The 24,687-nt window shown below is 42.5% G+C and overlaps 1 protein-coding gene across 1 annotated transcript; it reads right to left on the bottom strand.

The window, feature by feature from the left end:
- Positions 1–232: 232 nt before the first annotated feature.
- On the bottom strand, positions 233–22,925 carry SLC30A8 (solute carrier family 30 member 8). Its single transcript, XM_069778584.1, has 8 exons — positions 22,784–22,925; positions 14,547–14,751; positions 10,484–10,622; positions 6,477–6,630; positions 5,771–5,960; positions 5,261–5,366; positions 2,303–2,437; positions 233–1,295 (listed from the first exon to the last, which is right to left on the bottom strand). The coding sequence occupies exons 1-8, from the start codon at positions 22,861–22,863 to the stop codon at positions 1,150–1,152; spliced, it is 1,155 nt and encodes a 384-aa protein (XP_069634685.1). The 5' UTR covers positions 22,864–22,925; the 3' UTR covers positions 233–1,149.
- Positions 22,926–24,687: the final 1,762 nt, after the last annotated feature.

Here is a 24,687-nt window from a genome sequence, read left to right as displayed (position 1 = left end):
TGGACAAAAACAGAGGCACTGCAGTGAGACCTGACTCTTTGCTCCCAGTTCTGCAGTAACCATTGCCAGGTATGCAGAAGAGGAAGATTTAACACATCCTGTTAAGGAATCTGAGAATTAGCTGACTGAAGGGGAGGCACGTCCCTTCCCAGTACAATGAATGGCTGTGTGATATGCCAAAGGGTTTTTTAATTATCTGATATAACTTCAGGGATGTAGCATTACTGGGTAACTCCCCACAGGCCATACCATGAAGGACACTAGATGTGATGTTCACAATGGCCCACAGTCTTTCCTTGTCCTAATTATTTTTTCCTTTTCTAGAAGCACCTGGTCTGTTTTACTGTCACTACCCAGTGGTAACTTGTGTCACAGACACCCAAAAATCCACTACACATGTTCCACCACAACATATCATGATGTAATGCAATACAAGTTATGGGTTGTCTTGATAGTAGAAAATACTGCCCACATCTGGCAGAAATGAGTTTGGCTGAGGGCTAGCTGAAAAATAGATAGGGCTAGCTAAAAAACAAAAAGCTATTTGCCAAATGTGAATGGAGTGAATCCTCTTGTGATCCACACTGCAGAATATGGTGCACATCTGATACTTCCCTTAATATGCAGGAGGAGGAGTGTTTGCCAAAAGGCAGGGAAAGCACATGCCACCATCTCTTTCTTTCCCAGATCTCTTCATCCCATGTGCTAATTTAATTTTTTCTTTTATCTTCAGTAAGTGTTGAGCTTTGCTAACACGAAACTTACATTTCATTACATTTTGTGATAATTGGTCTGCTGGTAATTTGAAGGTTGATTAGTTTTTTGTTACCTGTGATTACAAATAGGCATTCTTAAATGTTGCTTTAGTGCCAATCTGTTGCTCTAGTCAAGAATAATTTAGATACTTTCTCTTGTAATTGAAAGTAGCCGCTGATGGACAGGTAATCTAGCTAATGGATGGGCCTAATACACGTTCTCTCCTGGTAGATGTTACCAACAAATAAAGGTCCCTGCACTGCTTGCAGTGGCAGGGCTTTTTAGTTCAGTTAATTACCATTTGTTGTTAATCAGTCACATACAACCAGCACATACAGCCTCCATTGACCTGTAAGAGGGGTGATCGTTATTTTGCATAGCAAACTGTTCCCTTTAATCCCTGGGCTCTTGACAGAAGAAGCAGTCTCGTTTCTGATCCTCTCCTGATTCAATCTGAATGGTGATGGAGTGGAAGCTGTAGTGCTCAAACAGGGCTTGGGTAATATCTCTCAAAATCTTCTGGCTGTCCACTGCATCTGCTATAGATAGCAAGCAGAAAATAATCAAAATGCATATAATATAATACTTCAAAGAACAGTAAGTGTTTACTGACAGAAACTATTCACAAACTTCTGACAAGAAGTTTGTTTGGAGAAGTGTTTCTTGTCCTTCTTATCCTCCTTTCAGGAACGTGCATGTCAGCAAAAGTTTGTTCATTCAAATGTGGTCGGAATATGCAATTTTGGCAAGAGCTGAGCTAAGAGTAATCACCAAAGAAATTCAGTTTGGCAGAAGACTGGAGTAAAGCAGGAATACTTAATAAAGATTAGTTCATCCAGTCAGGGAGTAGCAACAGTGCCAAGTGATTCTGGTGGCTGATAGACCCACTCTTTTGGGGAAGCGAGGACTCCATGGAGGACTTCGCCTCTGAACCCGTTCTTGGCCAAACACAGGTGGAATTTTTTTCTTACATATATCTTAACATGTACAAAGCAAACAGATAAACAAGAAAATTGATCTGGGTAGTGGACAGTTTGTCAACAGGGATAAGGACTACATTTAAAAAATAATATTTTTAAGGATGAACTGTTCCCCTGCAGTTACCTCTACACTCCAAGCTATGCTTTAAAGATTGTTTTACAGCTAGAGATGCATCAGGAATGCAGATTTGCCCTCTAAGTTTTTCTCACAGGGAACAAGAGTTTTCAAGTTTGACAAATCCACTCCAAAATCTATTTAATATTGTGAGAAAAATCCAGCCTGGGTCTAATTCTTCTAAGTTATTTAAAATATCTTTTAGTTTACTCCCTTGCTCCACAACCTCTGCAGTTTTCAAGTTTTGGGCTAAACAGAGGTCCCTGTTGTTTTGGCAAGATTTCTGGGAGGAGAATCTGAGAGCTTTTGTTGTTTTTATTTTTCCAACAAAACGATGACATTTGTTTTAACAAGCAACAAATATACAGTCAGTTGTATCCCAATCAGGAGAGACTGACCTTTACTAGGCAGCAGCTGAATACTTACTCCCTGTTTGCAGAAATTTACTGACCTGTGGCAACATGAGCAGATAGAATAGTCTGATTCATTGTCAGAGACCAAAGATGAAGGTTGTGAACAGACTCCACTTTCTCAACTGCTAAAATTCTCGCTTTCACTGCATCATAAGCAAATCCTTTTGATATTCCTTAAAAGGAGAAGTTGATGGGAAAAAAATATTTTGAAGACATAAGAATGATGATTATCAGAGGAAAAATGCATCATGAACCTTTGTTCAGTTAGATGTATAAATTTTATAAAAATATTCAATGCTTTGGAAAACCTGTCTATTTCAGAGTTCACTGTGAAATTTAATCCTATCCCTTATTTTATACTTCTCCATAGAAGAATGAGACTCATGCAAGTCTTAGGAGGTACTCTGAGAGTCCAGTTTACATAGGGAAGTGAGCTAGATCATGTCCTAGTTTTGCACCAACATCTTCTGTGAGTGCAGATTTTATGGCATCACCTGAGCACCTCTGAGGGATTCTGTCCTCAATACATTTACACAATAGAGAAGCATCTGTTTAGTAGAGAGGGAAAGACAAACATAAAGATTAAAATGGTTTGACTCAGGAATCTTTGATGAGATTAGATCCCAGGTCTAGTTATGGAGTACATCAGTGACTGTTTTCCTAGATAAGCCTACTTACAAAAGATGATGATGGTGATGACCCTCGTTCAGGGTGAGGACAATTGTAATAGGGTGAGTTGCAACATGAAATTCAGATTTTAATGTAAATCCAGATTTGACCAAGGAATTTAACTACAGATCTTCCCTGAAGTGAGACTTGGCAGTTTGGAAATGCAAACCACTCTATGCCCACATGAACAGCTACGGTCAGCATGCTTCAATTGGATCAGTAAACTGAAAAATATTTTTAATGCCACCAGTTATGAAGTATAATAATGATAAGCACAGTATTGGTTAATTTTGTCTGATAATTATTTGTAATCATTAATGACCTCAGTGTTGTATGCTTTGACCTGTCCATTTATTACAGGAATGATATGCTATATGGAGTACTGACTTAGTAGAACATGACACTGACATGCACATGCTCTTTAGAGAAAACCACAGACAGTCAATGCCTGCATGACACAGTCAGTTGCAGGGGCTGTAGGGCTGGCACCCCGGGACAGACTGGACGCATGGAGCAATAGCCACCTCCCATACCAGCTCAAACATCCAATTTCTCTTTAGAAAATTATGGGCAGTATATGGTATTAGGAGGTAGGAAACTGGCTTTAGACACCCCCCAGAAGGACTGTGTAAAAGGGCTTGCTGCAGAGGGGATCAGAACATTGCCAATTTTGGCATGTCAGCACTGCTTATGGAAGCTGGGAATCACTGCTCTGAGAAAGAGACCTCTGAGTGTCAGGGGCTGCCAGGCCTTCCTGGTAGTTTGAGTTTTTTCAGTAATCAAGAGATCTTCTTATTTTTTGGCAGCCAAGATACAGCCAGATGCCACATTCTGTCTACGTACACTTCTACACAAATGTATCTCTACCTCACAATCACTGAAAGGAACCAACCCCAGAATGAAGCTTGACTGTAAAACAATATTGGAAATTTTCTTTCTTGAAATAGAAGTAGGTGCAAAGTGAAAGAGAGAAGTAAATAGCCATGCAGACGGTCACAGAGTAACTTTTATCAATTCAAAACCTACACTGTTAGAGCTACTTTTCCCTTTAATTCTTATGTCTTCATAGCTGAGAAAGAGGTTGCATTATATTATTCAGTGTAAGGAAAGCAAAACCATGCATCTATGACTGCTCAAGTCATTTGGCCTTGCAAATCAAATGTTCAGGCCCGTAGCTGACAGGATTAAATATTGTTAAGCCTAGTCCTTCTTGCTGCTGATGTGCTGAGAATTGTCTACTCCCTTGCACCTGAACGTGACTGGAAAGCTCCATCAGCTTGCTTTTCTGGACTGGTGTAACTAAAAATCTTTTAAACTTCTGCCTCTTGCACTCAGCCTATTTCATAGACACAGTTCAAAGCACAATCTTTTTCTTTTCTTTGGGGTTTTTTTTTTGGCAAAGACTTGAATTTCACATGGGCAAAGGAATTACACAATTGTCCTGGTTTCAGCTGGGATGTAGTTAACTATCTTCCTAGTAGCTGGTACAGTGCTATGTTTTGAGTTCAGTATGTGAAGAATGTTGATAACACTGATGTTTCCAGTTGTTGCTCAGTAGTGTTTAGACTAGAGTCAAGGATTTTTCAGCTTCTCATGCCCAGCCAGGGCACCTGACCCAAACTGGCCAACAGTGTATTCCATACCATGGGACGTCCCATCTAGTTTAGGAACTGGGAGGTGGGGGGCAGGGATTCGCCGCTCGGGGACTGGCTGGGTGTCGGTCGGCGGGTGGTGAGCAATTGCCCTGCGCATCATTTGTACATTTCAATCCTTTTATTACTACTGTTGTCATTTTATTAGTGTTATCATTATCATTATTAGTTTCTTCTTTTCTGTTCTATTAAATCGTTCTTATCTCAACCCAGGAGTTTTACTTCTTTTCCTGATTTTCTCCCCCATCCCACTGGATGGGGGGGGAGTGAGTGAGCGGCTGCGTGGTGCTTAGTTGCTGGCTGGGGTTAAACCACGACAACAATGAACAAAGTGAGTAGGCATCTCATATGCCAAAGGGGTGATAAAAAGCAACGTTACACATACAACAGACAAAAGCAACTCATTTTTAGGAACACATTGGGAGTTCATTAGCAAAACACCAGTACACAGATTTTTACGAAGACTGGCATATGTATAAATCTTCTGGTGCAATGGTGGAAAACAATTTTGATTAAAATTGTAATTAGGTTTAAAGTATGATCAGAATTATAAGAATATTGGAAACTGATACAGAAGTGTGCTATTATACTTTTGTCAGCGAGTATAAGCATTATGGAGAAAAAGAGAGAAAAAACCCAAAATATAACTGTATTGATTCTGGAATCAGGTCCTACCTTCCATTAACACAATCAAAATATCCCTTAAAATGGTGATGGTGGTTGCCAAAACAAAGATGGAAAACACAAATGTGCAGATTGGGTCAGCTATTTTGTATTCTGGCTAGAAAAATATGAACACATCACTTTGTTAATTTCATTATTGTTGGTTATTGCCATTTTTAATTAGTTAATCTCAAAGTATAATATATTCCATTCATCTAGTACAGAATGAGTGCTGGCCTCCTTTGCCTGTTAGGGAGCCTCAGCACAGGGAATGAAGGTGCTACAGATGAAGAAAGGGAGAGACACCAAAGTATCCTCCTTGCAGTTGAAACACCAAGAAGCAAGTGTTGCACGTTCAACAGCCATTTCAATTCCCAAGAATAAGTATAATTGTCTTTCACTAAATTACAATGTATATCATTAAGACAGAGAAAATATTTACATAGTACCTAGTGTCACAATGCTATGAAAATAACTGTTATTCTTAATTGCAAGGAAGGCAAGTGAACTAATAAAACTAACCTTAAAGAAGATGATAAGTGCGCTAATTAGCACACTAATACTCTGGAACAGATCTCCGATGGTGTGCACAAAGGCTGCCCGCAGACTGGCATTGCTCAGAGCTGCCTTTTCTGGAGGGGCTGACACATGTTCCCTGGCTTGTGCCCCATGGCTGTGCCCGTGGCCAGTCTGGTGCAGGATCAGGCTTAATCTGCAAGAGATGTAAAGCTGCGAATATCAGCAGGGTTACTGCATCTCTGAAAGCAGTGATGTCACACATGTCATCAATTCTTTCACTTCTGAATGCTGAACAGTAAAATCAGGCAAATTAGGTAAAAAAGAGTGGATAAGCAGATAATTCCTAGGTGATTCAGTGTTTTTTACACAAACAAGAAAGTCTGTGAACAGGGGAATTAATGAGGCCTCATTTTCTATAGAGTTCTTGAATGTTCTGACATTTAATAAAAAGTGAGATGGAAATTAATCTTTTCCTGCAGTTTGTGCATTCATAATTTCCCTTCCCAGTGTGGCAGCTGCCAGAAAGGAAGAGAGCAACTGCAACCTTCAATGAGAAGCAGGATTTCTTTTCTCTTCCCCTTTCCATATCGTCATGAAACTCATAAACACAATATTTTTGAGGCCAATATCTCTCTATCATTTTTTATTGAAATATAGCAGCAGGTTCAAGGTTCAAAATTTATATGGAGAGGAAGCCAACATAACTTACAGGATGTTGACGAGCACGGCACAAGCAGAGGTAATGAGCATCACTGTAGCATCAATATCATAATCAGGGTGTAGCAGCCTCATGCTAGCCAAATATGTCAACACACCAGTCACCATCCAAATGATTACCATAGACATCAAAGCTCCCAGAATTTCTAGGAATTAAAACAATCTGATTTTAACAGGAGTCATAACAGAAATGCAAGAAATTTTAAGAGACTGATGGTAATAGTTCCAGGTTTGTGAGCTTTATAGCCAGGATATTTACTTCTTGTGTGTTGGCAGCCTTGATGCTCATAAAGAATGGGCCAAACCCCTGTCTGGTCATAGCAAATCCAGTGGCTGCCCAGGGCAGCCCTCTGCGTGTGGTGGCCTGACCCTGTTCTACCTGCCCCTGCTTTCCAGTGTTGAGTTCATGAGGCATTTGGAGAAATTGGAGAATGGAAAAGATCATTTGGGGAGTTTTGGGAGGAGCAAAATGAGCTGTAATGGGAAGAGAGCATAAAAGAGCAATTCTTTTACATCTTAGGTAATTGCCTGACTCTGCCAATATGGTGTGAAGACCCCAGGAACTAGCCCTCCTTCCCCAACAAGATTATCTTGGTCACAGGAGCACAGGTTGGAGGGAAGGAGAGAGGCACAGCTCACCCAAACCCACTGGCAGACATAATCCCCTCTAATAGCCTCCCTTGTTCCTGCACACCTCTTATCCCTTCACACTTCAGAAAGGCAGTGACAGCCCCCAGCGAGGTCCTGCCAGCAAAACCTCTCTTTCCTCTCTCCTGGGACTCATCCTGCCAATGCCACAAAATCATTTTTGTGCCACCAGCAGTGATGAGCACGAAAGAAGTTATTTTTTCCCTGGGGCAGCAAAATTTAATTTTGTCTCTATTGGCTCTGAGTTGGGCTCAAATAAATCCAGTCCCCAAGGCCACCTTTTATTGCATTGCCATAGGAGAGGTCTGAGGACGTTCATATGAACGTGCAGCATACTTTTAATAGGATGTGGGACTAGTAATTGCCATGTGACTTGACTGGGTAAATGTGGCACTTTATGAGCACAACTGAGACAATACCAAGGAAAATGAAAGCTCACAGTAAAGTGAAAGGCAGTAGATAGCCAGAAAGAGCAAAGCACTTGCACAGACCTCCACTGTCAGTCCATGAAAGCAGCTGAAACTCAACTTATGATTTTGAATATATTTTTATGACGGTCACAGCTTTTGCAGCAGTCCAGACTTCAGATGCTTATCAAAATAAACATTTTATGTAAAGCTGACAAATAACAAATGGAAGTGCACTGTCAGGGAAATCTAGTTTTGCTTAAAAGTAGATAGAGAGAGGCTAACATAAAGCATACCTGGTGTTTATATTTTCTGCAAGTTACAGGTTGAAACCCTGCAAGCTTGGCCCAGCTGAATGTGTTGGTGGCTATGCTATCATTGGCATGAAAGGAGCCAACAGCTTTTCTGAACACCTGTATGAATATCTGCATGCATGTGTGCGCATACTCCACAATGGAATATGTAAGAGGTCATCTTTACCTGCGTAGGTGAAAATACATATTACTTTTCAATGTCATATCTTAGCAAAAATTTAGCTAAGCTTACAGACCAGTTCAGTAGTCCTAAATGTTTAACTCAAGGTGTTCTCGGTTACATTTCTTCAGAACCACGAGCACTAACACAGTGCAGCAAATAATAGTGTAGGATTGTTTGGGAATATCTGAATCATACCAGAGATGATAAAGAAATTGAGGTTGAAGAGAGCTTTCCTACCTGGAAGTAGGTCTGGCTCACACTATCAGTCTCATTCAATATTGTGCTTCAAGCCATGCTGCTGAAAGCTGCACACCCAAGGGATTGCATTGAACTGCTGTCTCGACTGGTTCTGCTGCCTGGTTCTGGCTTAGAGGACAGGAGGCATTCAGATGGCTTCTGCTAAACCTAAGCCCTGTCGTACACAGTCTTTGTGTGACAAACCCTATCTATCAGTCTGAGCAAAGCAGTGAAAAACAGCTTCCAGTGTCATGGAGGGCTGCAGCTGCAAGACCTTGGTAGTCAGTGCGCAGTGACTCTGCCACCCACCTGACTGCCCTCAGCTATTCTATTAAGGCACCCACCTGCATATTAAACTGGAAATATAGCTGGGAAAATAAGCAAGAAGCAGCATAACTATCATGGAATGCAATTAAATAGCCACTGACATTCGATGCAAGGCTCTCTGCTACCAACATAAAAAGGCAATAAAAGATTGGGTTTGAAGTTCTGCACTGCAGTGACAAAAACCTAAAAAATCTAACAGACTGAGGGTGAAGCTACATGACGTGGCTGAACCTGCCAACATCAGCAAGAGAGAAGTCTCTCTTTCACCTTCCTTTCTTCCCAGGCTAAGAGACCATAAACACAAAAAGTAATTATGGATCAACTGATGGTAAGTAGTTTGCTAAGGCTGCAAAATTCAGCTGTGTGTTGTCTACATAATTCCAGCCACGCTTCAGTCATACTAAACCTCCCCCTCACCCAGCAACCTGTTTCCAGCAAAGCTGGTAGAATATACTTAGGGAGCAATATAAAGATAGGATGAGTATGGCATATGTCTTCCCTGGTACAATCTGCAGCTACAAGCAACCTTGGCCTACAGACATCCTGAGTCAGAAGCTGCTTCTGGACCTTCACATTGAACATCCTTGAAGCATTTATCACCTGAGTCCTCAGTTCAGGTGCATAGGTGTCTAGAGCCATTTGAGATTCACTGGTACTACCATGTACGGCTTGATACAAGGTGTGTGGATGACCCACAGACTTCCAGAGTGGCAGCTGGAGACTTTGTGGAACATGTTAGGGCATTTCAAACAGCATTAATCACTTACATATAAGCAACTAAACTGAGCCCTAAGACACCCAGCACGGGATTCATTTCCAGACCAAGACAACTAAATTAATATGCCTACATGTAGGTGTGAACTAAGTGTCTAAGCTCCCTTTGTGGACAATGGACATCAAATTAATGGTGATTCACACAGCTCCCTGTTCCATTCACTGACTGGGAACACATCCTAGTTTATTAACTCGGAGTGTCTGGTGGCATTTGAGATGCCCTGGTCTTGTGCTTGGCATCCTGTGCAGCCTCCTGTGGGTCTCGTGCAATAGCTGCCATTCCCATGTGTAAGTCTCAGACACCCTAGGGATGTAGCGCTAGACTTTTATGTTTAGGTAGCTGAATGGAGTCTAGATTTCTGTTGAACCTATCAGAAACTTGGACCCTGTGCTTATATGTGTTCATGTATGTGTAGACATTGATACTTAGGTGTCTAAATCTTGAACGGAAACACAAACCCAGAAAATTTTTCTCATAGTTAATATTTTGCTGGTGTCTTGTCTTTTGTAAAAGCACCTGTGTTTGATTGTAAGGCTTTTGGTATTAGGTGTCATCTGTAAATATATTGATTTTGGTTGAGGACAGAGAACTTTAAAAACCTGCCAGTACTTCCATCTGATAAAAACCAGCAGTGATAAAGAGATATGCAGGGAGAGGATTTAGAAAATGGTAAATGTTATAGGATCTCACTTTTCTACAAGAATAACATAATTTTTTTAATTAATCATTTGCTTTATCATTCTATAAATTGAGTAGACCCTCATTTTTATGGGTATTGCTGCTTTTATGGAAACTTGTGTTTCATAGTAGATTGAGGACTTGGTCCTCCTCACACTCGGGTCACTGAGGGAAGTTGCTGTTATCTCAACCAAAGCTAGCACCAGCCCAAAACTATATTAAATTATGAACTGAAAGAGACGTTTGTGGCTAATAGATGACTGTGCTCTTTACTTCTTTGAAGCTCACTGGCTTGCTCTATTTGTCCTGTATCCTGGGGGCTTTGAGTGCATTAGTGCGCTATCTCTAAATATCTGCAGACCTTTGTTGGACATCAGCAGTTTTCCAGTCCCTGGCTATGATGACTTCCCTTTCCCATTCCACATGTTCATACTGCGACACATTTGCTACCTGCTCGGTGCCACCCGAAAGTTAACTGTTTGGTGGGAGGTTTGGAGGCAAGCCACAGTGAGAAGAGGCTGATCAGGAAGCTTGTCAGGTCCACCAGGATGTGTGCTGCATCGGTGATCACCGCCAGGCTGCCGGCAATCTGCCCACCTGTGTGAAACACGTGACCGTATCATGGCTCTGGTCAAAAGTTTGAGTCAACTAGATCAAACTCGAGACCTGCTTTGCTGTGAATCAAAGGGGACACTCAATTTTCAGTGATCATACACACAACTCAAAAGTCTTCTTCAAAGATAGTTTCATTTTGTACCTCGTTCATGCAGTGAAAGGTATGAATTAATAGAAAGAAATAAGCTAAATTTCTTTGTCCAAGAGAAAGACAGTCCTAAGGACAATAAGAGCTGTGATACATTAGTGCTGTGGTTATATTACTATTGGACTGTTTTACTGTGACTATTTTAATATCAGATTTCTTCGTGAAAAGCAGTATTAGGGATCACATTTCCAGTATACTCCCACTATCTTTTCATGGATCACTGATATTTTTATGTATGTGCAAAACCTCAGAGACTTAGCTTATGGGATTAATTTCCTGTTTGTTATAGGAAAATATGCATGTTCTTCTTGAGTTTTGGATGGCTGGATGACAAACTGTTTATTTGTCACAGGCAACACTAAAACAAGTATAAAAGGAAAGGTCCCAGTAGAAGAGCTGTGATAACCGACCATTTTGGTGAAAGCATAGAGAAAAATGTTCTGTTCACAGGACTAATCTATTATTTTGCATCTGTAATGCATGATTTAATTTTCCTGCTAGAGCTGGAAAAAATGAGTCTGAATGTCATTTTACTTTGGGGGGTTTTGGTTTCATGTGAATTCTGAAAAAAAACCCAAACCCTAACCATTTTAGGCTATCTGAAACCACATTTCTTTTACCCAGTAAGCCAAATATCATTAATTTGCCAAATTCTTCTAACCATGTCTCAGGGCTAAAGGCAAATCCAAAGAAACTAAAAGATTGCTTTAAACTACCCCAGCTGCTGGTGGCTGTAGAAGACGAGGACCACAGACAGGAAGCTGTCCTGCCAACTTGTTAGAGCAGGGGAATCTTTTCATCAGAGTGGATATGTAGAAAAATGGACATGTGAAATAATAGAGCCAAAACATCTAGTTTCTACATTTGGCAATGTATTTCCATCCTTCATCAGTTGTTTAATTAATTTCAGCTCACCTGTTTCTCCTGACCACAACCCATATGAGAGTCAACGAATGCTGAAAAACATTGTAAAATGCCTCATTCAAACCTTTGACAAGATACCACTGCCAAAGGGACATATCTCTTGTTTCCTTATAGATGGAAAGTCTTCATGCCAGCAGGATGGACTGTCTGTTTAATTTCCTCCCATAAGCAGAATTTAGATTAGAATACCTAATACTGTATGATTTGTCACCACAGGAGAACGTATATTGCACATATAGGGCATACATTATTTTCCTCTGTTGCCTCCCTATACATCCCATTTACAGCTGCCTGAAACTTACTTCCCAAAAGGGATTAAGCACGACTGCAGAATTTGGGTGCATCTCATTCCTTGCAGTAAAATGAAAAATTCAACAGAATAGGGATTTCCCAGAGCATGTGCAGGTGTAAATGCATATAAACTTTTTGGTCATGACACAGCTCTTAGACTTTCACTGTTTGCAGGGTAGCTGTTTCTCAAGTTGGAAGCAATTTTGCATAGCAGAGGGAAGCAGGCTTGTCTGACAGTGCACAGATGTTAACAACCAAGGCATCAGCTATCTTTCAACAAACAAATATGTAGAGCACAAGCTGCCTGCAAAACCCTATTGCATTTTAGATACTGTATTTCCATGTTCTGCGGGACAGCATTACAAAAGCTTGCTTCTAGCCTGCTGTCTTTGAAGAATGTTGGCAAATTATTATTTTGTGTATTGCTGACATAACTAATGCCTTGGGTGAGTTTCTGAGATATCAGTCTGCTTATCTTAGCAACCCAGTGAAGTCTTTACATTCCTTTTTGACATGAGGACACATGCAGGGTTTTGTCTCTCTTTCTAGTGCCCAAATGGATATAAAGTACTTTGAAATCCATATTTGGTTCTTAGCCACTAAAAATCGTTGGAAAGCACTTTTATATCAGGGTTGTACACAGGGTGTCATCAGTTTGACTGATATCTCCAAACCTATGGAGACTGTGATGGATCTGCATTAGAAGAAGAGAAGATAATTGTCTTTCTGAGGCAGTTGGTGCACTAGGCTCAGCCAACAGTGCCCCTTTTGGGAGAGCAGTAAGGGCCAGCACAGATGGTTTGAGCAAAAATATCACAGGAAAATTCTAGGGATTCAAAGAAGCACAACTTTTCAACCTTTTTGAGAATGGTGCAGCTTTGTTTCTTCTGTTTAGCATAATAATGCCCATGGAAGCTGTTTGCCCTTAAGAGGAGAAGGAAGGGGGGCATATTCTTTATTTTCAATAGTAAAGCTTGTGTAATAGTTATAGGCTTTTCTTGCTTTGTATCAATACTCCCAACAAGAGGCCTTTATGACCTACTGTTACCCACAATGGATGTTTATAGCTTTGTATACCACAAAACGGTAGAAATTGTCAGTCACTCAATGGTCAATCATCAGGCACAGGCAGTCTAGCCTAACGATTAAAAAAATTAAATGTATGGTTCATAATTACAAAAATCTCCCTAGACTGCTGTCTGTAACTGCAGTTAATAACTGGTTTGTCAAAGTTTAATGGTCTGAAGCAAAATGGTCTTCAAGCCTGTTACTTAAGCTGTCACTGCAAAAAAGCTGTATGATTCATTAAGCAAAATGAAACATTTAGTTAACATATCATCTGTCCTTTCAATTATCCTCTAGCATTGCCGCATTCACCAAACTTAAGCCTACTGATTATATGGTTTTGTTAATAATGCATTACTTCTGGCACTGGAAATTACTGCATGGAGATTAGTGGTATGCACCGGTTTTCATGGGGAAAATGCACGTGACCTACAAACAACGGGGCTTCATGCAGACGACGCGTGTGGGAGGGAAGAGCTGGAGAAGTCCCTGCTGGGTTTGGCAGGCAGGGGAGTAGGCAGATATGCAGCGGCTCTTTCGGTGCCTCCGCTTCTTACCTGTGGGGAAGACAAAACCTTTCTATTTCATTTTCATGGGGCTCCAGAGATGCTTAACTGGGAAAACCTGGGTTTCAAAGGCCTTCCTGGCTGATTTTTGTTACCTCCCCTGGGGGACATGCGGCAAAATCTGTGGGATTCCTCATGCTTTACCTTACCTCACCTCACCTCACTGCAGAGGAGGGGAAATTAAAGAACCAGGTGGGTATAAATATGACAGAAGCCATGCAGAGAACAGATCAGTGGGACAAAATGAAAGCTAATGCTCTACAAGAAAGCCAAATACTTAAATTGGATATTGTAGGATAGGTCCAGAAGTGAAAGCTAATTAGACAGGGGGATAATCTTCCATTGATCCAGAGACACACCAGCAGGCCAGTTTAAAAGATAAACGTGCCCTGATATAAATACATTGACTTAGCTGAAGAAAAGCAGATGGTGAATCTGGCCCTGGATTTCCCTGGATTTTGTAAAGACTGTTGCATTTAATATCAGATCCTGCTGCTAGCAGCCTTCATCAGTGCCGAGGTCTCATTGGCCTGGATAAACATGTAAAATCTTTTAATCTTTTCCAAAAAAATGTAACCCAATTTATTAGAAACCTTTTGTGACATGATGCTAAGACATGCTAACCACTTTTAGCTGAGCTTAAAGACCTGGGAGAACAGTTCAGACCATTAACTGATCTTTGTATTCCTACCCAAATGCAATCCTTAAATGGATATGTAAAAATATTTTGATAATTTCACTTAAAAAACCCCCACAATTCTTTTAAAGGCTGGAGAGAAAGGAGAGTTATTTTATCCCAGGTGGGTTCACCTCAGTGCATCGTGAGTCCCTGCTGTCAGAGTGCATACAAAAGGGCATGAATACGGCTGTGCTGGGCACCAAACTGAGATCTCTTTGAGCAAACATACTCCCCTGTAACCTCAGCAATCATGAAGAAGATGCAAATTACTGATGCTACACAGAGCTTCCTCCTGGCTTGGTGCTGTTCCCTTTTTCTGTTCTCATAGGCCTGTGAGTAGCCGTGACAGTGATACGCTGGATTAGCTTCAGTAACTTCTGCTTCCTGCTGCTGCCTCTCTTCATTTAAATTCTTCTGATGCCACCTCATCCTTCGGGATTGAAAGAAACAGAAGGTTAAAAAAGAAAAACCCTGGTTATATGTGCGTCTAGCCCTGCAGCCCCAGAAACTATGTAATTAATGCTTTTGAAGGATAAAAGCAGCGTTAGGAACAGTGGAGCAGGTCATAGAAGAGGCTTGCTTGCACAAGCAGGGCTCTGTGGGGGGGAGCTGCACATGAAATGACAGCTCTGGCTGTGTTTCCCAGCTCTTTGGGCTCTCCTACATCATTTAGCAGTCTATGAAGCATAGGGTGACTTTCTTAGGCTGTGTATTTTATGCACACCATATGATTTTCAAAAATTCGCACCTCATGCAAATAGTAACAAAATTCACCATAGCATGGAGACAATTTTACCAACCCCCCCCCCAGTTTTTTATTCCCAACAGCTTTGTCAGGAAGACTATTGGAAAAAAAAATCTTCTTTTTCTCAAATATAATTGAATAAAGGTATTTCTCACCTCTCTTTGCATGCAGAACTATTTATCTCAAATTTCCACATATGTACAAAACTTCTCAATTTTCCAGCATGGCCTGAGCATAGAAAAATATTAACCCAAAAGTTTCAAAGGAACTTAAAAAATCAAAGAAATCAATTCTCCATAGTATGCTGACCCCCTTGTGCCACTGATTTCATAGAAAGGTAAGAAGTTCAGCAGAAGTGGCTCACTGAGCATCACTCCATCACAAGGTGATTTCCCAGCCAGATCTGCTCTGCCACAAAACCTCGGTGCTGTCCTTCTCAGGGCTCCTGCATAGAAAATGTGGGATGGGGGTAGAGAGGTCTGGGGCTGAGCACATTGCATTGTAACTGCAGGAGCTCCTGGATGACCCTGACATCTGGCGCTTTCACTACAGCATCCCAGAGACTCCCCCAGAGGAGAGCCTAAGGTGGTTTGGTAACCAAGGATGTTCCCTCCTCCTTATCTCTCAACTGAGATGAGCTTAAATGGAAAAAAAAAACCCTAAACCCTAAACCCTGTCCCAGAAGTCTTGACTGAAAACCATTATGTCTCTCCAGATACAACATCTGTTGCCACAGCTGCTCCGAATGTGATAACCCTGTTGGTAAAACATCCCCTGCCGTGTACTGACGCTTGTGGGAGTGCACTGTGGCATCAAAAGGTGAATTCTGCCCAGATGCACATACATAACATGCATATAACCATGTGTTACAGCTATTTAAGGCCTGTGTGTGCAGGGCTGTAGCCCCCAAGACTACCCGGGCACGCAGCAAACTCCACTGCTGTTTCCGAGTCTGCAATTAGCCTGGGGTCATGATGTGGGGCTGGGCTTCACTGCCCCAGTAATACCAGCCTCTTTCCCCCCTTCTGACTAAGGACTTTCCTTTGCGACCAGGGAGAACTGTTTCTTCAGTTGCGTGAAGGAGACCCATGCTCCGGGAAGTACATGGATCTTGGTGACTTTCTGTAGCGTTTCTGCACTGTTTATGGAAGTGTCAAGATGCCTAAAATCTCACTAGAAAGAAATCATGCTGGTGGCTGACAATCTGCAGGAGTCAATGTCAAGAAAAAAACTGCACTGGAATCACAAGCTTTTTCCAGCTGCCTTTTTGGGCAGCCTGTGTGGGCTGCAGCTGGTCAGTGGGTCCAAAGTCCCCTCAGGCCCGCACCCCACACCGATGGGCAAGAGGCGAAGGCAGCCCCAGAGCTGCAGATGCCTCGGTCCCTCGTGTTCATCAGCACTGCGGAGGTACTGGGGAAAGGAGAAGAGCCGACCCACCTCGGCAGCCAAGCCTTGCAACTGTAGATAATCAGCGTGGGTTTGGTTTTGTAAATATTATTGAGATGTTCCAAGGATGCGACGTGTTCCCTGAGTCAGCCTGTTTCTCAGGCAGGTTAGCATGTGGTCTCTGTTTGCTCAATGGAGGTGACTGTATGTGAGGAGCTTGCGTGAAAGAGCAACTGGTCAGATTTAATGCCTGACGCCTGGAGACAGTGAGTTTTCTTAGTTCTTTTGTCAGTGTTTTCCTTTGTTATCCCCACAACAATAAATACATGGGAGCTGGGCCGTCTGGGGAATGGGCTGCCCGTCTGGCAGCCGGGGTCCCCGCTAGCCAGTCCTTCTCCAGTCCTTTAGTTTTACATTCATCAGGCTCCTCATGTGCACTGTGTCACTTATGTATCAATATTTTCCTGATGAATTGGACTCAGAAGGTACCACAAACTGATTCCTTCCAGATGGCTGAATAAAATACTGTAGTTCTCTCACTCTCCCCTGGAGATCAGGGCATGCAAGTTTTTCTTTCTTGTGATCCCTCTCTGGAGTTAACTTCCAATGCTTTTCTATAGTTTGCATGTAAAATTAATTTCCCTTTAACTCAATTTTCATCAGCTGGCATTGAACGTTAAAATCATCTTAACGACATGAGTCACGATCAGCTCAACAGCCTGTCAGGGCAGGGATGCCAAAATTACCCCTGCAGATTTCTAAGCCACCAAATCCTTTCCTTGCTGTTAACAAAATAGGTCGCTTTGTGATCCCCCTCTCTTTTTTAATCTTCAAGTCTCTCCATCGTCTAACAAAACCTCAGAGTACCACTGAGGGGTAGGAAAGCACTGTCCACAGATCTTGTTGAACAGATGCAAAAGCAAACAGAGACAGCATAAACCCACAAATGTCACAGTTTTCTGTCTAAAGGGTACCTAAATAAAAGTGGCCTGGTTGTCAGAGGTGGTGAGCATTTGCTGCTCCCTTTGAACTCACAGAGCAGCATCTGGCCCGATGAGTTAGGAAGACTCCTGCCAGTTCTTGTGCGTAACCATTATTTTTTTCTTCCAAGAGCAACCTGCCACTAATTAAAAGAATCTAAGAGACAGATTTATAAATGTGTGAATCAAAAGCTTAACGTGCAGAGATCAGCTCTGTCAAACCATAAACCCCTTTTGAATGTGTTAGAGCAAGATGTAGCCTTTGAGCATCAGATCTCTGCACCAGCACACTGCATGCAGACTCCCAGATTAAAAAATAATCTTTTCTCCATTTCAAATTCTCTTTCCTTTGTAAAAAAGATAGTCAGGGGAATGTCACAGAAAGGCTCCTACTGAGTCATGCCTGGAAGGGGGGAAGTAGAAAATATTAATACATATTGCAGATTCCACACAAATCATTAGCAAAAGCTTTTGATTACAACTTCCTTTTGCTTGTTTTCACTTGATCTGTTGGGTGCCTTGATCTGCATGCTGATGGGAATAATTGCTGTCCTCCTAGACCATTATGAGATCCCCAGTCAAAAGAGCAAAATGTGGAAATGTGGAATCACTGCACTTCCCACAGGAGATCATCTCCTTCACAAGGGAAAATAGTAATTTTTTGGTGCCTGAAAGGATAATGAAACTGCCTTCAGAGAAAAATTTATCAAAGCCATAGTCACCTCCCTTATGCTGGCACCGCTCCGATTTCAACTGATGTACAAATCTTGAATATTTCCAAGTCATTTAAGACCCTGTTTATAACCTGGCTATCTGGAGGCTGGGAGGTGTCTGAACCAGAGCTTGTGTCTAATAGCCCTTTACAGATCTTTCTTCCACAAACCTGGCTGACTTGAAAGTATTGGGTTCCACAGTTTAATTATGATTTGTGTAAAAATAATGCATCCTTTGTTACTCTTAAGCTGTCTGCCTGATATTTCAATTAGTTCTTGTACTGTTAGGAATAATGAATGACCATTCCCTGTTTACCTTCATCACATCATTCATGATTTTATGTATCATTGTTATACCCCTGAGCGATCAATTTTCTGAGCTGGTATCCTAGTTATTCATTTTCTGTTTCATACCTCCTACTCCCTTGGTTCGAATTTTCTTTTTGAGATGAAGTGGGCATAACTGAAGTGGGCGTAATGGAGAGAGTGTATGGCCAGTACTGGGCAGACACAGTCCTTTCTGCAGGATCCTAATGTCACCTACAAAGAGGGCAAAAGCAATGGGATGGGTTTTGCTGAGTCCCCTAACATACTGTGTGCTCCTGGGACCAGCTGGCAAGCCAGAACAAAGGAGACTTAACCACAGGGTCCACAGCTAAAACCCTTCAGAAGTCACAAGAAACACCTGAAGTTTTCCCAAGCATTGACTTCTGCAAAGCACGAGGAGTGGTGGAAAGCCTTTATTTGATGAGGACTCTTTGATCTCATAAGAGTTTTCATATTGCCTGCAGGAAGGCAGAAAAAGAAGAAAATATTCCCTACACCCTTGTTACAGAAAATCAATCTCCACCTGAAGAAATCATCTGCCAGGCTCACTTCAAACTTTTTGCCTATGGTATAAGCCTGGCAGACAGGAATCAGTTACAAGCCTAGGGCTTCACTGATAGATAGGAATAACTATGGGTCACGTTAATGTCCTGTGTTAAAAATCTCTATATGAAGATAAACCCTAAGGTTTTTACACATTTTTCCTGCTTTCAACATTGCCCCCCTGCCCTTTTTTTCTTGTCTCTTGTCTCAGAGACAAAATAAAGACAAAAACCTTGAGACTAGAAGCCTTGAGTTTCACTTGTGTGATAGTATTCAAAATCCCACTATAATGACATATAAAGAACATAATCAGAAATCCAGAAATCCATGCTGGATCAAGCCAAAATCTAGTTCACAGTGTAGCTGGTACAATCTGATGCATATCCACTGATTTATGAAGTGGGATATAGAATATTTCTGGTGAAAATTACACAGATTTATTGTCAGCAAGAAATAAAATCATCTGGCCTGTCTTCATGAATGGAAACTTCAGGAATTTGGTCAAGACATTCCCTAGACTTTGATAAGTGGTTATCTAGATCACTAGATAGGTAATAACAAATAAAAAATAACATAACAAATGATTAATCATCTGAAGAATTTATCCTCTCCCACCATTGACTGTAAAAAGACTATAGAAAACTATCTTAGACACCTAATTCGAACCTAGTTTAAAGAGAGATTATATGAAGCTCTCTTGCTATGACTTACAGACAACACTTTTTGCATAAAGCAGGAGGTTCTGAGTGCTCGGCTTCAAAACCTGTTACCATTATGGTTCATACCCTTCCTGGAGGCTGGTGAGAAGTGGTGTCTTACCTTGGACCAGTCCTGTGTAATACCTTTGTTACCTGGAGGAGGAGGTGGAGTGCACCCTGATCAAGTTGGCAGATGATGCCAACCTGGGGGTGCAGCTGATACATTGGAAGGCAAGGCTGCCATAAGCAGGTTGGAGGAAGGGGTCAACAGAAGCCTTCTGAAATTCGACAAGGACGAATGCAAAGTCCTGCACCTGGGACAGACTTTTGAGACGACATCTAGAATATTGTGTCCAGTTTTGGAGTCCCCAGTACAGGAAGGATCAATAAACTGGCACAGGCTCAGCAGAGGGCGACCAGGAGGGTTGAGGGCTGGTGCACTTCTTCTGTAGGAACTGGACTTGTCCAGCCTGAGCACCAGTTCATGAGCACCTAGCAGCATCCTGCCAGTTATTTTTGAGGAGGCTACTGAGAAGATGGAGCTTTATTGCTGTGCATGGAGGAAGGATGAGGACAATGGTCATAAACTGAAACAAGAGAGATGCAGACTGAATATAAGGAAAAAAAATTGACCGTGAGGATAATTCAGTATTGGAGTAGATTGCCCAGGGAGGTGGTGCAGTCTCCATCCTGAGAGATTTTTTTCAAGACTAGACTCGATAAAGCCCTGAGCAACATTGTTTGCACTTTTGGCTGACCCTGCTTTGAGGGGGAAGTTGGATCAAAGACCTCTTGAGGTCCCTTCCAACCTGAATCACCCTACAAGCCTACAGTGACCTGGTTTTCAGAGAGCTCAGTTAAAGCCCACGCCCTTGTAAGCACTTCAAGTTTGGCATGAGAAACCTCAATGCATCCAAACCCACTAGTGACGACAGACAGGCCTGGCATGTACAAAACACTCTCCCCCACAGCCTTGTGTGCAGGGAAAGGGGTCTGTTTTCAGACTTCCTACTCACATGGTTAAGATAAAACCAGTTTTGCTCCCCGTGTATTGTAATAATGGCATTTATTAAACAGCAAAGAGCCTGGGGGATAGCAAAGAAATAGGCAATCTATGTGCAAAATAAATTCTGCTGAAAGCATTAGAGCTGTTCATTAAGCCTACACACAGGGAACGGAAAAATGTGGTAATTTATACCAAAGGCTAAGATGAGCTTATTGCTACTGATCGGCTTAAGACACCTGAAGCTGGGCACGTAGCTGGTCTGTGCAAGCCCAAGCCCAGCGGGCTGCATCCCCCCCACCCCGCTGGCGCCGGCCCCCCGGCTGGCACCCCGGGTCGCTGGGCTGCCAGGGGCAGTGGGGCGAGGGCTTCCCCTGGGCTGCCAGCTCTTCCGAACAGGAGGGAGAGCCCGGCCCTCAGCCCCTGTTTCTGCTTACCGCTGGGATGGAGCAATTAGGTCGCGCAGTTCATCAAATTTCACCTGGCAAAAAAAGCGGAGAGGAGGTGCAGCACAAAAGCCACGTGCCCGGACGACAAGTCGTCCTCCTCCCGGAGAGCTGCGTTACCACTGCCATCACTCAGCCACCTCAGCTCCTCTGCTACGGAGCCCTCCTGGGACTGGCCCTCAAGCTCGGGGCCCGTTGGACGTACCTGCAGCCATCAGCCCCACAATTGCGATTGCTGCAGCGATTCACCCCAACTAACTTCAATCCTAAATTCAGAAATAATTATCGGAAAGAAACCAACCCCTCTAGGAGGTGAGTCAGGTCTCAGATGGGAGGACGAGCTGCGGAGGATTCTTGCCCCCAGTGTGCATCCCACCCCTCTTCTCACTGGGGATATTCCCTGTTGCTGGTGATCCAGGGAAAACGAGGGCTTCTTCATGAGGCAGCCTAACAACCATCCCTGTCTCAGGGCACCCTTCCCCGCATTGTGTAAAGGGTTTGTCCAGAGATGTCCTTGTGTCCAGAAGTGGCAAGGGGCCAAAGGACCTCAAGCACTGAAGCTGTGCCCACAAAATTGCAAACTATCAAAAAAGCTCTGAGAGTCTTCAGTAACTAAAACGAATTGCAGAATTATATGGGATCTTTTTAAAATATAAATATTACCACAAAAGTCATTTTGGACAGTGCCATGTATATTTATGGAGCCATGTAATAATATTTAAATAATAACCCAGACACTCAAATGACTAAAATACGATGGCAGTGACCCCAGTATAAGAACATGGAGACACAGATTTCCATTTGAACTGACAGTGTTTACGCCAAGTTTCTGTCCCACGCGTTTTAAGAGAGCCAAGCAATAAATAAACTGAAAACCAGTGAGATAATGGAAATGTCAAGAGGTGCTAAGCTGTTACTGAGCAGCTATTTTCTTTTAAAAATACTTGCTGGTCTGAGTCAAGAGGAAGAATGAAAATAAGTTCAACTGCAAAACCACTTTGTAATAGACATTTATACTCATTTTTTAACCCAAGCTACAGCATATCATATGTTTTCAGAGGGTCTTTCCTCACTCAGGCAAGCATTTACTTACAGGACCTCTGGCACATCAGAGGTACATCAGCTCCAAGTCTGATAGACTATCCACATGAATAAAGTTTTGCAGGACCAAGTCCTTAACAGAAGTGCATTTCTTTCCGACCAAACAGATAATTTAGACATTCAAGTGTGAAAGAGCCTTGAATCAAACATGGTGTCAATAGCACTAGTATAATTCAGTCTAAAATTGCAGCATAATCCATGAGGTTTTGCATCCTACAATAAATCTACTAAGCTTAAAAAATACATAGCAGGAGACACTTGCTTCAAGACTAGATTGGTTCAATCCATCACAGATGCAGACACATCAGGCTGCTGTCTAGTAAATGCATCAAACATTTAATAAGAAAGTTTGGGAAGGAAAAAATCAAAGAAAACATTCTGAAAATAGTGAAAGATGTTCCCTGTACACACTATGAAACTCCCCGTACTTTGACTTCTGCAGCCCGTTGGCAGATTGGTGATCTCGTATTGCTCTCAAAGACAAAGCAGTGGCAGTGAAGGAAAGGGAGAGTTGTGTTACCTGTCTAGGACCAAGGAGTACTTCTTGGTGTCCCTCTCACTCACAAGGCAAGCTCTTTCAAGACCCTTTTTGGCAGCCATGAGGAAAGTCGGTGAGGTTTTGCTTGGGTTTTTTCCTCCCTTAAACTCTCTTTTCTCTGTTGGAAGCGGATTTGGGTAAAAACATCCTCCCGACTTAGGCAGAAGTCTCTGCCAAATATTTTTAAATGAAAAGGTTTTAATAATCTTCTCAATAAACCCACTGCGAGAGAAAGCTGCTTTCCTAGTGCTGGTGGCGTCACTAACATGCCAACCAGCAACTTGCTGAGCGTGTCAGATTGGAGGTTGCGGGCCTCCTTCCCTGTTTTTCTTTTTTTCCCCTCCATGTTAGATGCTGTGATACGCTCTTTGGTCACGCGGCGGGTGCATGCTCTCCTGCTTGCTGCCTTGGGTCAAGCGCAGCAGTGCGCACACCGATGTGAGAGAGAACAAAGGTGATTAAAACAGCCCGATTTGCCTGGAAACAGTCAAACCACTGTTTGCCTTTCTGCTTCCTCGGCTTGGGAGGAAAGTACACCTCCATCACCCCAGCTCGGTGCAAGCCTCTTTAATCTAAGCCATCACTCTAAAGACTTATTGCTAGCCCTGGCATATTTTCTCCTAACGGTTCAAACCAGAAGAGACTGCTTATTATTGCCATTTGCAACACAGGTTATTGAAATCTTCATTTCACCAGGCAGGACTGCAGGTTGTTATTTCTGCTTTATTCAGTTTGTTCATTCTGTCGACAGCCACGGTCCCTGAAGGGGAGAAGACCTCCAGCCTCACGTCTCTCAGCCTGGCCTCAGACACGTTCTTCGGTGCCAATGGGAAATTTTGCACCGGTGCTGTCTGTGTTTTACCATATTCTGGGCAGAAGCAGACTGTGATTGAGATTCCTACCTGTGCACTGCCTTCGTAGGAGAGATTAGAAATAGGCAGTGAACAAATGCTGGGTGCTGCATTTAAATTCTGCAGCTTTTTTTTACCACGAGTAGCCTAATATGTATATGATGGGCTGCAATCTCCCCTCCCTTCTCCCGGCTTGCAGAACACATACTCTGTATGAGATTCATGGGGGCAGGGGGGCACATCTGTACATCATATAAATGAAAAAAAAATGGGTTTATGCCATCAGAGATCCACACATTGCCTCCCTTATGTCAGCTGTGCAAACACTTCCCTGGAACCTGTGAGTGAAGGAGTTGATGGTATCTCAAACACCTTTCTGAACAGCAGCTGGCAAGCAGCAGAAATACATGTTTTTTCCACAATGCACTGTCACCTCTGCCTCTCTAATGTCCTTTTCTCAAGAGCCTTTTCCCAGGTGCTTATACCCACCTACGCACCCTTATAAGCCCCTTTGGTGGAAGAGATTGATTTTCTGACTCATTCCTGGGACTTCCCAGCTTTTTCTGGACATTAAAAAGTTGCTCTTTAATGTTTTTTAAAGTTGCAGCCACTTACTAGACCTGACACTTAATGTGGATGGCTGGCAAGGCTGGTTTGAGAAGAGACTTAGGTCCAAGGATGAATAGTTTGGACCCAGGGCATTTGCAGAAACCTTACAAAACAGGATTACCACGTTACTTACCACCCCAGACATGCCATTAAGCAGCAATTTTATTCTGCCACCAAGAGGGAGGAAGGAAGGACAAGGAAGACAGCCTTGTGCACCCTGCAACCTGACACAGGCTTGTAATTCATACTCAACAAGGGTTTCTCCTGGCTCCCCATCCCATAAATACCACCGTTATTGCAGTGTCTCTGTGTGCTTCTCAACTCATCCTTCCTTTAGAATTACCAAACCAACACCCTGTCACAGACCAGGGATGCCTGAAAAATAAACTTTGCCTGGGACCTGATTTACAATGGATCTCAGTCTTT

This window comes from Haliaeetus albicilla, chromosome 3 (assembly GCF_947461875.1).
Source record: "Haliaeetus albicilla chromosome 3, bHalAlb1.1, whole genome shotgun sequence".
In the NCBI taxonomy this organism is placed as follows: Eukaryota; Metazoa; Chordata; class Aves; order Accipitriformes; family Accipitridae; genus Haliaeetus; species Haliaeetus albicilla.
This window is presented reverse-complemented; position numbering and strand designations above follow the sequence as displayed.

Coding starts and splice junctions, on each gene's coding strand:
- SLC30A8 (XM_069778584.1), bottom strand. CDS start 22,863: ATGGCTGCCAAAAAGGGTCTTGAAAGAGCTTGCCTTGTGAGTGAGAGG. Junction 5,961..6,476: donor GCCGTGCTCGTCAACATCCT/GTAAGTTATGTT, acceptor CATCTCTTGCAG/ATTAAGCCTGATCCTGCACC. Junction 1,296..2,302: donor ATCTGCTCATGTTGCCACAG/GTCAGTAAATTT, acceptor TGCTATCTATAG/CAGATGCAGTGGACAGCCAG.